Source organism: Cololabis saira, chromosome 6, assembly GCF_033807715.1.
Source record: "Cololabis saira isolate AMF1-May2022 chromosome 6, fColSai1.1, whole genome shotgun sequence".
NCBI lineage: Eukaryota > Metazoa > Chordata > Actinopteri > Beloniformes > Belonidae > Cololabis > Cololabis saira.
Window position 1 is genome coordinate 18,372,849 of NC_084592.1, and position 17,230 is coordinate 18,390,078.

Below are 17,230 nucleotides of genomic sequence, written 5' to 3' on the forward strand. Positions count from 1 at the left end.
GCGCTGGAAAGTCCACGACCGCCTTCCCCATCAACACGCAGCCCTTTTACAAGCAATGGAGGAGGCATGTGGAGATATTGAGCAGGCATCATGTCAGGCCTGGATACGGCATGCAAGGAGGTATTTTCCCCGGTGCCTTGGACTGGAGGACATCGCATGCGATGTGGATGAGATTTTGTAGCCGGACCCAGAGAGACGGCATGATGTAGGCTGATTGTCTTTTTTTTGTGAATGTATTATTTTGTGTTCTGTGCTGTGTCTTTGTTTTGACGAGTGTGAATAAACACCAATACTTGAAGTTTGGATCCCTGTGTGTTTACAGAACTATGACAAAAGTATGACCTCAAACTGACCTAGCCTACCTTGTGCACAGAAAAAGAAAAAAGCCAGATGTGTTTTGTATTCATACCATTAGTGTGTAGTTGGCACATTATGTGCTTAGTAAATGATGGCATGTGTTTACTGTCTGATATGAAAACACCACTTTTACTAAGGTGTGAAGAGTTAATCAAGCGGTGTTTGCTTTTGCAAGAGAACTATAAAGTTTTGATAATTTGGTGAAAGGTTTTCTCTTTTGTGTGTAGAGTTTAGCAAAAATAGCCAATGTTGCAAAAAATGTACTTAAGGATTCAGAAAAAACTGTAATCAAGTGCATCTGATCCACTTGGTTCATGGAAGTACTTGGTCTTAGTTTATTTTAACTGAGAATGTAATAAGTCATCAGAGGTTGGTTTTAACCTCATTTTAGGTCTTTGTGAGAATCAGATGATATTTGAGAAGGAAAACAAAACACTACTGGTGTGTTTTAGTTTAATTTATTGCACAAACAGCATTGACAAAGATGTACGTAGACGTTACTATGTTAAGAAAACTGTATTTCAGGGGAGGAGATACAACTGTAACATCCAAAATATCACTTTGTTTTTGTTGTTTTTTTTTGGTCATACGGGGTAAAATGTCAGTTCCCAAAACGGTCTTAATTGGAGGGTTATTTTTGAAGCATAGATCAGGATAAAAAGATGAAAATGTCCTCAAAAAGGAGTGGCTTCATGTCACAAGTCTAGTATCAAAACCTAGCGCGCTACAGTAACCGCTCCAAAAACCTTCCCCACAATATGTAAACACTAAGCTATTGAACCGTTGGCGGCCCTGAGGAATGTTTTCCTTTGTTGGGGCACTAAGGGAGACTCCAATCATGATGTAATTAAGTGAGGTTTAAAGTTCTAGCACATGTAACAGTTATATGAGTATTTACAATTAAGAGCTCTGATGATGATTATTTCTGTTTAGAGAGAGAGAGAGAGAGAGAAAATGCAACTGTCTGAAATCATCAAATCACAAAGGCTGTTATGATATCAATACTGTACAAACGTGTACAGTATGTTTGCAAGATCTGATGAATCGAGTCTTTGGTACGTGGCGAGCACCTTAAACTGAAAACTCGGTCGTGACTAAAAACAGACAGTTGAAATGGCTACTTTTCCCACTTTTCTTCCTTAGTAACAAATCACGCAAGCTGACCACTTGCAGTGCAAAAAAAAACTAGACACACACACACACATACACACATAAGACGCATCTCTGCAGTCGTACTGCATGTCTTAAGTGTTTTTATAAAAAATTTGGTGGAGCACGATGAGGGAGTTAGGCTGGACAGGTCTGGCACACATGAACACACTCGGTCCAGAAGCAAAGTCTCTTATGGCAACAGGTCAGTACATCAGACAGCAGGAGGGCATTTAAAAAAAAAAAAAAAAAAAGGGAAAAAGGAGACATTGAAAACCTTCAAGACAGTTTTCCTTCAAAAGGGGACTCACTGCAGTCGAAGGGGATGGCAGACAAAAGCTTTAGAAAGGCACCGAGCTTCAGAAAGCGCATTCATCTAGGAGTCTGGATCTAAGGGAGTGCCACACATACACACACGCACCCACACATGGCAAGAACGAGAACACAAATAGTTTTTACTATGTTGGCAAGGATGTTGAAGGGGACGGTGGAACCGAAAAACAAATGAGTAAACGAGGTTTAGTCGCACCACGCTGCCAGGTCACGAGAAGCTGACACGAATGAGCTTCCACGTGAACGACGGGGAAACGTTGCAGCAGATTCATGGCGTTAACGAGAACAAGAAAAAAGATCTGAGTCAATGATTTAATGGCACCAAATGTCAGCTGATGGAAAAGACGAGATTGCGGTCCAATTTTTTTTTTTTTACTTATATTTAGTATATGTTAATCCAAAAATGCTTTAGAAAAAAGAAAAAAAAGAGAGTCAGATAAAGATGGACGGGACTGGCTAGAGGAGGTTCCTGTTGCCGAAGATGTTTTGTGGATCCAGATAGTCCTTGACAGACTTCAGCATCCCCACGCCGACATTGGAGACGGAGTCTCTCATCCACTCCTTCCGAAGTTTCCCCACTGAATGACAAGAGGAGAGAGAGAGATAAATAAATAAATAAAATAACCAAACCGAGGAAGACGGCCGAGAGGGGGAAACAGAGGAATCGGCACGGCTGATTGCTCAGCAGGCTGCTGGGAGCCAATCAATCTTGTGAGAGTGAGTGAATAAACAGAGGGTGATAAATGCTTTTATTCAGAGAGGAGAAATGTTTTGCATGGCATGATTTATGGAGCTCAGCAGACTATCAAACTCATTAGGCTCTGTGCGTTCCCAAAGGAGGGGCCGGCTGCCGGCTGTAGTGGGCCGTCCACGGCTGCCTCGCGGCTCGCCTCCAGTTCCCTCCCCTCCGGAGTCACCGGGGCCCTTTTCTCTGTCACGCTGTGCACACAAGCGTCCGGCCATCTGATCAACGATGGAGTCCCAAGTGCCGGTCTGCGTCCAGACACGGACCCGACCACCACGAGGATGCCAAACGCAATCTGCGGAGGCCTGAACAATAGTGGTCTGTGTCAGCAGGACCCGGGCGTCCTGCCACTCCTCGGGATCCGGCTGAACCCCGGACCCGAGCAGCCGGGTAACGGGTTTCACTAGATCCACCAGCTGTCTGCTTTGATGCAAACCTGATAGAAGACACTTAGATATTCAAAACAACAACCTAAAGAAACTTAAAGAATCAATACAGCCAAATAACTTTGAATATAAATGCAGACATGCTGCAGTACGGAAGAGTATTAGGGCCATGGAGTAGAAAAAATATTTGAGAGGGGAAGATTTTTTTTATTGGGTACTTCGAGAAAAAAGTCGAAATGTCGAGATTAATGTTGAAATACAATTTCAAGAACAAAGTCAAAATTTCGTGAATAAAGTCGAAATTTTGCCTTTTTTCTGAACATTTCAACTTTATTCACGAAATTTTGACTTTTTTCTCAACATTTCAACTTTATTCACGAAATTTTGACTTTTTTCCCAACATTTCGATTTTTTTCCTCAAAATTGTACTTCAACATTAATCTCGACATTTCGACTTTTCTCTCAACATTTTGACTTTTTTCTCAACATTTCGACTTTTTTCTCAAAATTGTACTTCAACATTAATCTCGACATTTCGACTTTTCTCTCAACATTTCGACTTTTTTCTCAACATTTCGACTTTTTTCTCGAAATTGTACTTCAACATTAATCTCGGCATTTCGACTTTTTTTCTCGAAGTGCACAATGAAAAAAAAAAAAAATATTTAAAATAAAATATTTTTATTTTTCTCCTGCCTGGCCCTAATACTCTTCCGTACTGCAGAGACCCAGATTGTCTTTTTTTTTTTTTTTTTGTGCAAATTTTGGAAAAAATTTCAATCAACAAGGAGTTTTTTGTGTCAAGTATACTTGAATTATAATTTCTTTTCATCAACTAATAATATCTATCTAAAGTAAACGATCAGCTGCTGGGACGTGTTGCAGAAAAGTCTGTCACTGTGAGTTGAACATTGAGTTTTTCTCTGAAACCAAAATACTGACGAAAGAAAGTTTTAACAACAGAAATTGTTGATAAAGAAGGTCACTGTTTTCACTTTAATTTCACAGGCTGAGGCTGAATCTCAAGTTAAACTGAAGATAAAAGAAGATAAAGTGTCTTAATCTGAAGATTTTATGTAGCTCTATTAAGAAAGAAGTAAAAATGAACAAAGTAAAATTCGAACCGAGAAAAAAATTAACTTAAAATGTTTTTTTAAGAGATCTGAGTTGGGTAGATGTTAACTTTTGAACGCTGTGAATCCACTCGTCTCCAAACCAAAACTCAAAAAGGACTGGTTTGAGAAGACGGCAGCAGAGAGCAGCTGCTGCCCAACCGAGTAAACACTTCCCACCGGCAGCGTAATCACTCGAGATTAGATACGGAGGCCTGAAAACCACGAGGGCGTGCGCTGGGACCGATCACACACCTTTCTTTTCCTTTCCGCCTTCACACGCGTCTCCCCGCAACGGCGAGCGGAGCGCCCCTGAACTGACAGGGTGTGATGAGGGGAGGGCCCACCTTGATGCATTACAGCGCCGTGTTATCAGAGGCCGGCCAGGAAACCCAGATGGGGATCAGCCACAAGGGCAGCGAGGCCCGACTCCTGACAAAACAGGGCAGACAGCAGGGTCACCGGGGACTCTGATACCACACAGGCATCCAGATGGTGACGGAGGGACCAATCAGCTCCTGCCCAGTAACTAAGGAAGTATCACGCTCTCTTCCGCCACCTTCTCCTCCTCACTCCTTCCCTCCGGTTCCACCTCCATCCCTCCCTCCTCTCAGGGAAAGGAGAGAAAACAGAAGGTGCTGGGGACTGCATCATTGCCTCCATCACTGTGATAATTTACACATCTATCTTGTCATATTCTCGCTTTTTTTGCACGCCGTTGCAATCAATCTCAGCAGACCTGGTCTCTGCAGCTGAGACATGCAAAGCAGCACAGGTCGCTATTTTAGAAATGACAGTTGTTTTTTTTTTTTTTTAACGGTGATATTTCTCTTGTGCATGAAAGCCCGGGGAAGTTGGAAGCACAAACGGGAACTTCTCTAAAATCAGGTCACCGTTTGTCTCCCGAGCGCAGTGACCTGTTTGGAGGCGCAGCCGGCTGAGTTGGAGGGAACCGGCGCTGCGGTGATGATGCAGGGCGGCCCCTTCGCCCGGAGAGGAGGACGGGAGGCTGAGCTGAGCCTCGACTCCTCCACATGCTGCTCTCACTCTCCCTCAACTTCTCTGACAAATGGGGTCAGGAAGAGACGGGCGGGAGGGGGGGGGGGGGTAACGCGGAGGCCCCACGTTCCCGCGATGCTGCCAGCCCGGCGGATTGGCTGAGAATCGACACATGAATGATGCTCATTGTGATTAATGCTCAACAGCTCTCCGCCATTATAACACTGGTAACCTCGTAAGAGAGGACATTTCTCCCACTGCTCTTGTAAATAGGGCTGGGGATCGATTCAAATATCAAGAATCGATTCGATTCCGATTCTTAAAGGAGCTTGAGGCCGGATTGTGGCAGGATTTATGAAAAAAATCTGTATACATTTTAAGTTTTCTAGTAATAATGTCAGATGAAGCGTTCCAAACCCAAAAGAATGAGCCCTCTAGTGTATCTCTCCCTTGCCTTGAACAGGCTGTGTGCTGCAAAATGTGCTGCAATTCGGTCCCGAATTTCCCGCGCTGGGCTGTGGATGTGACGTCACATGACGCTGCATGCACATTCTCCCCGTTCTCCCGTGCCGGCTTCACTGTTGGCTGCAGTACCCCCAACGGCCGTCGTGGTGAAGGGTGGCGCTAGAGAGTCTCATTTCTTAAAAGGAGCCTCAAGCTCCTTTTAAGATTCAGAATCGATTATCACGCTTTGATCCGATTCGATCCGATATTGATTTGGGTTACCGTTAATAAAACTGTTTTTTCAGCTGTTGCATGAATTATATGACTGTGTAGTTATGCAAAATATTAATACTAGTATTATATTGAGATTAAACAGCAAGTATTGGCAGCTAATAATGCTGTAAGGACCAATCAGCTCCCAGAATGCTGATAGAACTGCTTTCAGAAACATCATGTGGGTCAGAATTACCAAACAGATCCAGGGCAGCAAACAGACGGATGTAATCGGTTTTATTTTTTCCCCATTTATTAGAATTTGGTTTTTAACATTTATACAAATGTAACCCCAAGACAGTATATAAAGCAAAGAAATATAGACAATTTATGCAATTATAACTGAAAACTTTAATGTTTTCATACCTTTAAACATATTTAAAGGTAAAAACATGGCACCAGTTATTCTCGTGTCCAACAAAATATTCCTTTTTTGGGCATAAACAAAAAAGTACCAAAAGTTGTAATGTAATGAGAATTTTTTTTTTTTTTTTTTTTAATTCGATCTTTAGACATATGATCCGATTTTTAGGAATTAATATGAGAATCGATTTAAAATCGGAGAATCGATCTTTTCAACACAGGCCTACTTGTGAAGACTAATCTCATCTAAACAGATATAAAAATGTTGATTTCTGAAGTTAAGATTTGTGTTTTTAACATGATAATACACTGCTGAGAAGTCCTACATGTCCAAATCCCTTCCTACGTACTACGACGACTGTAAAAATATATTTCCTCCGGAACTTCGCTTCCTCACCATTCTTGACTACATCTGTTTCGTTTGATGCACAAAATCCAGCGAAACAAGCTCCATTTGTCAAGCACTGATTGTGGGCAGACAAACTGGCCTGTCTGCTCCCAGATAGCAAGCCCCGCTGTTATTAATCACAATTACAGAGCACACGGGAGCTGCATCAATACCCCACCCCCCCACTGTCACCCCCCCCATAATGCTCAGGGGTGGCCGGGCCACCGTTTGGAGGTCAGTATACAGCCGGCGATAACAGCAGCATCATTTACCCCCCAGCCCACTGCCTCCTTTTTATTAGCAATCTTTTAATTTTGAACCCGTCCCCGCCTTCAGGAAAAATTGTGATTTAATATCGCAGCTGATTCACTGCATACTGTTTTTGACAGGTGTGATGAATAGCCTGAAGTGATGTATGAAAACAGCGAGGCGGATGGCAATATAGATAAGGCAGGCGTTTCGGTGAGCCCTGGTGGGGCCCGGAGAGCCGTTTCGCCGGCCTCCCCCCCTGCTCGCGTTACATGTGGTCACCGCCGAAATGAACAAATAACCAAGTCGGAGTCCTTTCGTCTGAGAATCTGGATATTTGAAGGTAGAAATGTCTCTGCGCTGATGCATGTTTACAGCAAGACTGGCTCGCTGGGACTGTAAAGCATGCTGGGAAAACTGCCTCTCTGCCTTAAATCGGGTACCGTCTGTATCAGCTGGGTGTCTTGTTCACCCCCCTGATGTTAGATGTTTTAGTATGAAGTTCCCTGAGGCCCCGTTTACACGGAGCAAAAATGGTGGCGTTTTCATGCGTTTTGGCCGTTCGTTTACACGAAAACGAAGCTCAAAGTCTCCAAAAACGATAATTTCTGAAAACTCCGGCCAAAGTGGAGATTTTCAAAAACTCAGTTTTCACGTTTGCTTGTAAACGGAGGGAAACGGAGATTTAGGCTTCAGAACGTCACATTATGCAACAGAAACGTCACCAGCGTCATTTGTGCGACCTGTGTTTACAATTTGGGGCGGCAATGGGGCGGCAGTAGCTCAGGTGGTAGAGCGGGTCGTCCAATGATCCGAAGGTCGGCGGTTCGAATCCCGCTCCATCCCAGTTACTGTCATAGTGTCCTTGGGCAAGACACCTTACCCAGCTTGCCCCGTGTGAATGTGTATGAATGTTGGTGTTGGTCGGAGGGGCCGTTTGGCGCGGAATGGCAGCCACGCTTCTGTCAGTCTGCCCCAGGGCAGCTGTGGCTACAAAACGTAGCTTACCACCACCAGAGAGAATGTGTATGAATGAATAATGGTCTAAGTGTAGCACTTTGAGATTCATGAATGGAAAGTGCGTTACAAGTTAAATGCATTATTATTATTATTATTAATTTGTTTGGCCAGTGCCACCGTCAATATTTTCTTGTATTTTACCTGTTTTATATTCTAAAGTCACACTTAAAAGTAACTCCACTTCTCTGTCACTCCAAACGAAAGACTCTTGTTCTGTCTTGGAAGTAACTGCTCAGTCAAGGCTGATTTATGGTTCCGCGTTACACCAACGCAGAGCCTACGGCGTAGGGTACGCGGCAACGCGCACCGTACGTAGAATACGCCGTTGATTTAACGCGGAACCATATTATTCAGGCTTCACACGTGTCATTTGTTGACGTTTTTTTTCCAGGATTCCGATTGGCTAGCCTGACTTTACGCTTCTCGTTACACTGCCCCCTGCAGGTTTGGATGCTCATAGCACCTTAACAGCGTATTCATGCGGGTTTGTGTAAACGAGGATATTTTTCAAAACGTAGAGGGGGAAATATCCGTTTTTGTAAATACCCGGCTATGTGTAAACGTGGGTTACCTCCATGGTGATGTGACAAGCTTCCTCCGTTGGCAAGAATCTCTTCCCTCGCTGCATGCTGGGAAGCAAAGGAGTACAAAAACACAAAAACAATAGTACTTTTCCGTTTATGACACTAAAATAGACTTATGCTGATTAAGATCGTCCCGAACTAACCTCCACTTGCTCGTACACGTGCACTGGATCAGCGAGTCCCCTGTAGTTGAACGCAAAGTAAAAGTAGATGCAGGCGCCGGCGTCGTACGTCTGGGTCACCCTGCACAAACAAGTTTAAATAAGCGGTAAAAAAGCATGGTGAGATCCTAAAATCTAACTTATCTGCAACAAACCCCCCCCCCCTCGGGTTGCATATAACCATTTACTTGTATCTTTTGTATCAGGGATCCAAAGTGAAGGTGGGAGGTTTGACTGTCCCTCGATTGGATCCCTAAAAATCAATTCCTCTCATGATTACCAGAAAGCAGAAACGCTACACAAGTGCTGTCACCTTTAATAACGCAATATCATTGGACATTAAATGGCAATCAAAATGCCATTACTGAATCATCTGAGCTGCATTTAAATAAATAAACCGAGCCGCTCGTGCGGCAGCTGCATATAAAAAAAGGAAAAAGAGAGGAGCAGTGTGGGCTTGAGGTGCTGTAACACGTGCAACAGCCTCAGCGTTAAAGTCAAACGCTGCTCCAGTTTGCATGTTGCGAGGCCGGCCTCGCTCCCCGCGGAGGAGCAGGGTGCAGCGCCCTTGTTCATTTGACATGGCCCATCACCTGGCACCCTGACTGTTCTAGAGGTTAAATGGACAAATCAATCATGTGACAGGCCGCGGCCAGGAAATGAATGGCTGTAGCATAATCAGGCCGAGGTCTAATCTGTCCGCAATCTGCGAGAGGCAGCCTGGTGCTCCTCAACCAGCTCGCCGTCTGTCTCTCACATTGTCCGTCTGTAGCCTCTGCGCCTTTTTCTTTAGAGGGAATTACATTTATCTCTACTGCTGCTGCCATTACTGAAACACTAAAATGTAAAAAGTTGTCAGTAAATGTTGAAACTTTTCTTGTTTAATTGTAATCAGATTTTAATTTGAGGGTCTTTTTTTTATTATCGTCATGCTTATAGTGATGGAAACTGACAAGAAATACTCTGGGAGGCTCATAAATACATTTATTTTCTATGTGGAGTCCTTCCTGTGTCAGAAAGAACAAAAAGCACGTAAAATGGCTACAAGCCACGCTGACATCACTCAGTGAGCACATGTGAAACTAAAAGTTGCAAAGTGAATTTTCAATTTTACAAACAGGTTTTGTGACTGAATCCATTTTAAAATGCTGTATTTTTTTTCCACAATAATGTTATGAGCTCATTAGAAGTGCTTTTGATTGTTACCTGCATGTGGATAACGGTGGAAATTGGACTCCTTTGTCTTTGCACTCTCCAATAATGCGCGCCTTTACATTCCTGCAGATGTCCAACACCCTGGAAGTCAATTCAAAGATGAAAACGAGTGAATTTTTAAACTAATGCAATCGCGTATAATGCTCATTTTGTTCATTTGTGCATTGGAAACAGGACTGTGTTACGGATGGGGAACATACATTAAAAGAACTTAAATAATGGTGCAAAATCATTAAAAATTCAGGGGAAAAGAGGAAAAAGGCAGGGGGGCCAGACAGGAGGAGGGCGACAGACTGACTAACATGACGACCACTGTGCGAGAGATTCCCACTGGTGTGGAAATGGCCGCCAGTCCTAAGCATGTGCAGCCGTGTGTGGAGGGTGGAGGATGGGGAGGAGGACGGGTAATGAGCCAGGCACATATGCTCGCCTCGGTGCCTGATCTCTTGGTCTCTCCCGTTAGGCATGTTACACAACAGGGAGCTGCACGTGCTCCTGTTTGTTGTGTGAGAAGGCAGGATAATGAAAACATGTTAGAGATGCAGATTACACCCACAAACTGGATGGACTTGGACTTGCACCGTCATATAGTGCTGCATCCTCTTTTGTGTCAGTAATGATGGGGTTTGTACATGTAGGTTTCGGGGGAAAACTCCTCCAACGCAGAGGTTTGATGGGAGAAGAAGACAGGGATGAATATCAAGATGGAAGCAAAGAGGAGTAAAAGAAAGCAGGGAAACAGAAGCAGGAGGAGGACGGAGGACTCTCGGGGCAGAATGAAGGAAGGCTGCATTAAAATTGAACAGAGGAAAGCCTGCAGCTCGTTTCAGTGTATTTACCTGTCCCAAGGCACAGAGGTTTCAAAGGACTCTCCAATCACAAAATAGTCCATCCCCAAGTCCTGGTTGGAGCACAACGCTGACATTAGGGGGCGGAGAATTGAATCATTTCAACAGCTTTCTACTCTACGCAACAGCCGGACAAGACTTTGGCCAACTGGACTTTGCAAAGTAAAGAAAAATAGGATAAAATAACCTAAAACACAAATACAGAAATGCACCAAAATGAGGAAAATTAACCATATTGAGCAATTAGTCGATTCACGTCTGACATTGAGCCTCTACAGAACACGTTTCTTATCAAATATAATTTCCGGTGACTTATCTGAGATAAAAGTGAGGTTATTGTCGTTGGATCTGAGCACATCAGAAACAGACTAATCATTTATTAACTGTGGATGACTTTACTTTGGCATCTACGTTTAACTGGGAGGAACTTTGAGGCCATTTTTCTGACCAGAATCCGTGCTTTACGTCATACATCAAACATGTTTCTAGATCCGCTGTCTTCCATCTTTGCTTAAGCTGATTAATTGCTGCGTCTCTGCTTAAGCGAACACGTCTGACTGCAGAACAAAGAACATGCATCTGTGCAGAAACATGGCAGCATGTTGACCCAGCCTCATTGATTAACTGTAGAGTTTTCATTTTAACCTTATTGAAAATAAAATAAAAACATTTTGATCAACACAAACTTAATAAGCTAGCATTTTACTAGTATAATGTAACAGTCATTCTTCAAGAAAGCGAGCTTGACAGATAAAGAGGAACACTTTACAACATCCCTGAGGGCTTTTGTTTCAAACGTGGACTTTTGCTCCTGGCTGACAGAAATGAGAAATCAAATAAATCCATGAAGTAAAAAGTACCTGCAAAGTTTGAAACATTCACAAAATAAGTTACTTTCCATTTTAGTCTGAATATTAATCAAATAATTTAAAAAGATGCAGACATAAGATGTATAATCTCAGTCTGCAGCCCTGTTGTCACAGCTCTCTCATTTCTCCTACATACATTTCTTTTGGAGATATTTTAGTATCACTGAACAAAGACTTGCATACATTAACGGTGTGAAATAAAATAAATAAAAGACAAAGCTGTCAATAATGTGGTTACTGAGGTGTACGTTAACACCCTACTTGTTGATATGTTTTTGTGATCATCAGAAAGGCCTCTAACAGGGCTGACCCGAGTCAACTCTCCGTTGTTATTCTGTCAGCGGCGGCTGCGCTCTCCTTCCTCGGCGTGAGACGCTCTGACAACAACTGTGACCAGATTGAATCAAAGACCTCCCGAGGTCATATTCCTCAGCCTTTTACCATTGCTCACTTTCCTATCTGCTGTCAAACTGCGACGTCCCGTGCCCGCCCCACCTGCCCGTCAGCTCGGCTGGAGAAAAAGCCAAAGGAGTGACCCACCCGGAGGTAAGCAATGACGAAGGTCAACATGTAGCCCCTCTGCCCATTGTCCTCTCCAGCTGCCAGGCCCCTGGAAAAGACACAACGGGGTTAATATTTAACAGTTCCTTCCCTTCAGCTTTGTTGCTCGGACTGCTCCCCTTCAAAACAGCTGTCACAGACCCTGTCAATCCAACAATGTACAGATCAATGCTGCGGCGCTCTGTGCATCACCACGGGTCAACCACACATCCATCACCTGCAGCGAGTAATCGCATTTTCATCTACCATCCAAACCAATCAGCCCAAGCTCATTAGAAAATCACTACATCGATTTTTAACCCCTTCTTCCTGTTTCCCAACACCAGAGGAAAAGATTCCTCACCAAAACTAACCGAACTAATCCGTCACCGACACCTGATCTGTTGGGTGACGGCGATTACTCTGCAACGACGTTATTATGGAAAGGACGCCGCATGGAAGTGACGAGCTTCCTCGGCTTTTTACGGCTTTCCATCAAGCGGTGAGGCGGTCCGGCGAGCTGCCCGTCTGGGCAACGGGCCACACAGCAATGCAAACAGCGATAGATCATGAATAAACGCGTTCCAGTAAGAAATCAGTTGCATCACTGTGAGGAACACCAGCTTGAGCCCACTTATGGATATATAAACTGATTAGAACGAGCAGCTGCTTTCTCCCATTCCGAATGAAATGCAACAAATAATAAAGGAAGTAATTCTTTATAACGCAAACATTTATATTTGAATGAGGCATAATATAAATCTCACAGACTTCTGAACTGAATCAGATTTGCATCCTCCTCTCAGCTCCTGAATTTCTGCCCACTTACGACCAAATGCAGCTTTAACATATTTCATATGATGCCACCATTTTCAAGACATATGATAGATTTGTTTTTTTTTTCTTTAGGGAAAGGCGAAGCCAAATGTTTCCATCTCTACGTTGATGCGTCTTCGTTCATGACCTTAGATTAGGAAAAGTTTAAAATAATAATTTGTTAAAGCGGTTTTCCCTCAACCTGGACGTCCTCAGCGATCAGTTTTATGATTAGTCACGTCAACCGAGCAGCACCCAGATGTGTCCTCTTGCCCCGTGCCGTCCAGAAAAAGGACCGCGCCCTCCTATCAACGCCCCAAAACACACTTGACAGGTGGTGTGACAACTGGGCTCGCACCGGCAATCCATCAATCCACACTGAGACTACTACTCAGTGGCCGATCAAACCTTAGGTGTGTGTGTTGGTTGTAAGAACGGGGGAAAAAGATGAATTGCTCTCACCCAAATTTAGCGGCGATGTCATAGACTTGCTTCTCGTGCTGCAGGACCTTCTCACGGTCTCCCTCGAACAGCAGGGTGGCCACGCACAAGCGGTTCGGGTCAAACCCTTTGAACTGAAAATCAACTACAGTTTTCAGAGGAAAAAAAAACACCTATGGCAAGAAAGTGGCGCTCTTCACTTCTAATTACGGTGAAACAATATTTGGACTGTTTCTTTTTTACCTTAGTGATATACAACTTCTTCAGCCCCTCCAGAAATGACGTGAATAATGACGATACTTGAGGCTTCAGGGCGTGACCTGAGAAAATAGCACATAAACAAGTTATCTTTATTTGTTCAAAGAGAAGTGGAGCTCAGGAATCGGTGTTGTTTTTTCCACACGTACTTCTGCCTGCATCCTCTAGCATCCGAGAGGCCAGCAGAGTCGAATTGATTTGGGGGTTTCAAACAAAAGAAGGAAATATAAATGGTAACATTTGAATAACTTTTCAAGTGGCCAGTGACTGCCACTGACAGCGACTATAAATCAGAGTGTTTCCAAAGGGAAGTGGGGTTGACGCGGTGATATCCGTCTTCCTCACCCTTACTTTTTTGATTTATTCCTGATTGGGCTCACAAAAATCGCCTGTGGACAAGCGAAAATGAGGGGCTGGGGCCAGTGGGATGGTTATCAATCACAGTGTGGAAGTCATGGGTGATGTCGTCGAGACTTAACAGTTCATTTATCCCCTCCCCCTCCTACCGGAGTCCCTTCATCACTTAGTGTCCTATTTGTTTCTTTTCCAAAAATTTGATTGCAGGTCTTAAAGGTTTTTCACCGCCATCAAAGTTGTTAATTAAACACTCAAAATCCACAGAGACAAAATGACGCCTACACCTGCCTTAATCTTTCTTCACAAATCTCCTTTCAGAGATTTGTTAGTCACTTTTGTTTCCCTGCATTTTTAACATACGCTGTTTCTTAGAACAACATTTCATCTATGAAGACAAACATAATCAATCGCAGGCATGCTCAAAAAATAAAAACAAACTACTGATAAAACAAAGGAGGTAACAGAGAGACATGAGTTTTAGGTAGAATTTTATTTATTTTTTTTTAAAGAAAAAAAAAATAGCACATCTTTCCTACTTAATGCTACGAAGTGCCTACTCTGTGAAAAGTGGAAATGCGGGAGAGATAATGAGATCCCCGGAGACAGGGGAACTTTACAGAGATCTCCAGCAATGCCAGATGCATGCCACTAGACCTCAAAAAAGAAAAAAACATCATCACAAAAGTTCAAGGTAACAACTACTTCATTTTAGCCAGGGTTATTTCTCATTGTGCCTGTAGTCTTTGTGTATGCATGTGTGTGTGTGTGTGTGTGTGCGTGTGTGTAGCTGCTCCATTGCAGTAATAATAGTCAAATCTAACCCTTGCTGCTGCAGAAAATGGCATAACTGCAGCAGCACCGTTGGAACTCTTTAAATGAAACGCACCAAGAAGCTGACGAGTGAAAGACTGATCACATTTCTAAAATAAAAAAAAAAAAGGATAATTTTACTGTTGAGTAAAGGCTGCCATGTGCTTTTATGTTGCTCCCTAATTAAGGACTAAGGTTACAATCAGTCCTCACTACTAAGGAGAACAACTCAATAAATAAAGTCCAGTTTCTAAAATGATTAGTCATGATAAAGTATTTTTTCACTAGAGACAGAGTTATTTTCAGCCAAAGAGGTGACGTCAGCGTTGACGAGCTGGGATATGTTCTGAATGATCTAACAGGACTTACCAAATTTGAACTGTTCATTATCCATGAGCCGTATAGATGCTGGAGCGCACCTCTGGGGGGGAAAAAAGGTTCGTGTTAGTGAAAAATCCACATTTCTATGCAACAGCAGAATTATAACGATGACGGTATCGAGCCAAAGTCACTTGCATTAACTTAATTTTTCATAAGTATGTTTTCTTTGTAATGCATAAAAAAAAATATGGAAACATCCTTTTGACATGCAAACAAGGGGTGTTCAAAAGCCTCTAAAAAATAAAAGTGATTTGTTTATCCGAGCTTTTAAGTGATAAACCGAGAGAAAATCTGCTAATTCACGGCTTACATTGAATATGAAACGATCGGATGACTGCAGTTTTATAAATAAAAAAAACAAAACTTTCTGTAATATATTAATACTGCAGTATCCCTGAGGATTGGAGTCTGAGCACAGCTCTCCTGACTGCTGCAAGAGTGGTGGTTATTGGTTTAACTGGACAGCTTTAGGTTTTAGTTCTATACAAATTACACATTTAAACGTGAAATCGCATGCTGGAAAAGCTGGCGATCTACCACGAGGTTTAAAGGCTGTGAGGTGGAAATAAAACGATACCAAAACAAAACAAAAAAACTCAGTGTGTTAAAGGAACGACGAACATCGTACCTGCTTGGCAACCTCTCGAAGACAGGCAACTCCCTGCTCGAAACTGGGGAACACCACAGAGCCGTATTTCTGATATTCTGGCATGGGACGAATCTTCATTGTTACCTCTGTAATCACACCCAGCGTTCCTGTGGAAAACCACAAAAAGATTTTTTTTTGAGTGGAACATAAATAAGTATGCAAGTTCCCAGAGCATTTTACAGGGCTCTGGTACATGTCCTGGGGGTTAAGTGGGTGACCTTTGTCTCATATTTCACAGTAGATCTGGTTTTCCCAGCACGCACTGGGGGACAATCAAGATTTATTAGTGTAAAAAGCAGGAGAAAATAAAGCAGGGCACTTTCAAAGGCAGCGAGGCCCTTTCAAAGGCAGCGAGGCCAACGGCAGCAACCGGCGGAGGTACAAGGAAACCTCTGGCTGACTTTATGACCCTGAATACTGGAAACCTTGAGTGGCTGCTGCTGAAGGAGTTGCACCGCTTGTCTGAAATCAAAGTTTGAACTCGTCCTTCTACCGCAAATGTCCTCTAAAACTGTGAAGAGAGCAGTTTTGGCATCAGCTAAGACACCATGTGTGTTTTTTTTTTTGTGCGATTAGAACCTTTTATTCTTCATTTCACCTTCATCCAGGAACTATCTGGTGCAGCCTGGTGGTGTTTATTTGTACACTAATACTGGATGAATTACTGATGTTTATGTACTTGGTATAGGCAAATATTTAGTGTCTTTCAGCTCCCATCACACACCTCCATGTGACTCGTGTACCAGCGAAGCCGTTTATACACATATGAACTGCAGCTCTGGAGCAGCTGCTTGTGAGAACATAAATGCCCAGATCAGACAGACCAGCTTTTATGCGAAGCTTTCTTTATTATTATCCAAATAAATAGTCTGATTAATGTCCAAATGAGCCGCCCACGTGCGAATATTGCAGCTAATTGTCATGTTGATTCATAATGAGAGCGTTGGGGTGCAGGGAACATTTGCTGCCTCACATTTTTTCTCTGCAAGACCTTGTATTGATTTGCACCATTTTCAATATTGTTGGTATTTTAAGATACATTTAGTCTTGATACATATGCAAAATAACCAATTTTACAGAGAGTCTGGGGCACCATCCTCAATATGCAGCAGAGAAAGCAGTAATTTCATGGTAATTTGGTTTATTTCCAGTAATCAAAAGCATCTGAGAAAAAAATCTTCCTGTCTAATACACGTGTGAAAGATAGAAAAGCAGTAGGCCTATAAAGGGCATTTATGTCAGTTGAACTGGCCCTACTTGTGAGTGTGAGCATTCACCCTGTGATGGACAGCAAATATGGGACAGCCTGTGGCCCCATCATGACCCTCTGCAACTTAAATCAGATGTAGATGATGGATTAATGAACTGAAAATAATCCTCGTTGGTCATGTTACCACTGACTGATTCTAGCGTTCTTAAATATGAGAATCTGTTCCTTTTTTAAAAAAAAATAAAAATAAAAAATAACTTAAAACTGAAATTG

General features: G+C 42.9%; 1 protein-coding gene across 1 annotated transcript in view; it reads right to left on the minus strand.

Annotated features, from left to right (window-relative positions):
* Positions 1 to 921: 921 nt before the first annotated feature.
* Positions 922 to 17,230, minus strand: part of agps (alkylglycerone phosphate synthase) — a 32,487-nt gene continuing 16,178 nt past the window's right edge. The window contains exons 11-20 of the mRNA XM_061723480.1: positions 15,727 to 15,854; positions 15,087 to 15,138; positions 13,536 to 13,612; positions 13,314 to 13,426; positions 12,036 to 12,105; positions 10,618 to 10,679; positions 9,770 to 9,859; positions 8,546 to 8,645; positions 8,390 to 8,447; positions 922 to 2,417 (exon numbers count right to left, since the gene is read on the minus strand). Of these exons, the coding sequence (XP_061579464.1) occupies positions 2,296 to 2,417; positions 8,390 to 8,447; positions 8,546 to 8,645; positions 9,770 to 9,859; positions 10,618 to 10,679; positions 12,036 to 12,105; positions 13,314 to 13,426; positions 13,536 to 13,612; positions 15,087 to 15,138; positions 15,727 to 15,854 (872 nt within the window). The 3' untranslated portion in view covers positions 922 to 2,295. The remainder of the gene's footprint in view (positions 2,418 to 8,389; positions 8,448 to 8,545; positions 8,646 to 9,769; positions 9,860 to 10,617; positions 10,680 to 12,035; positions 12,106 to 13,313; positions 13,427 to 13,535; positions 13,613 to 15,086; positions 15,139 to 15,726; positions 15,855 to 17,230) is intronic.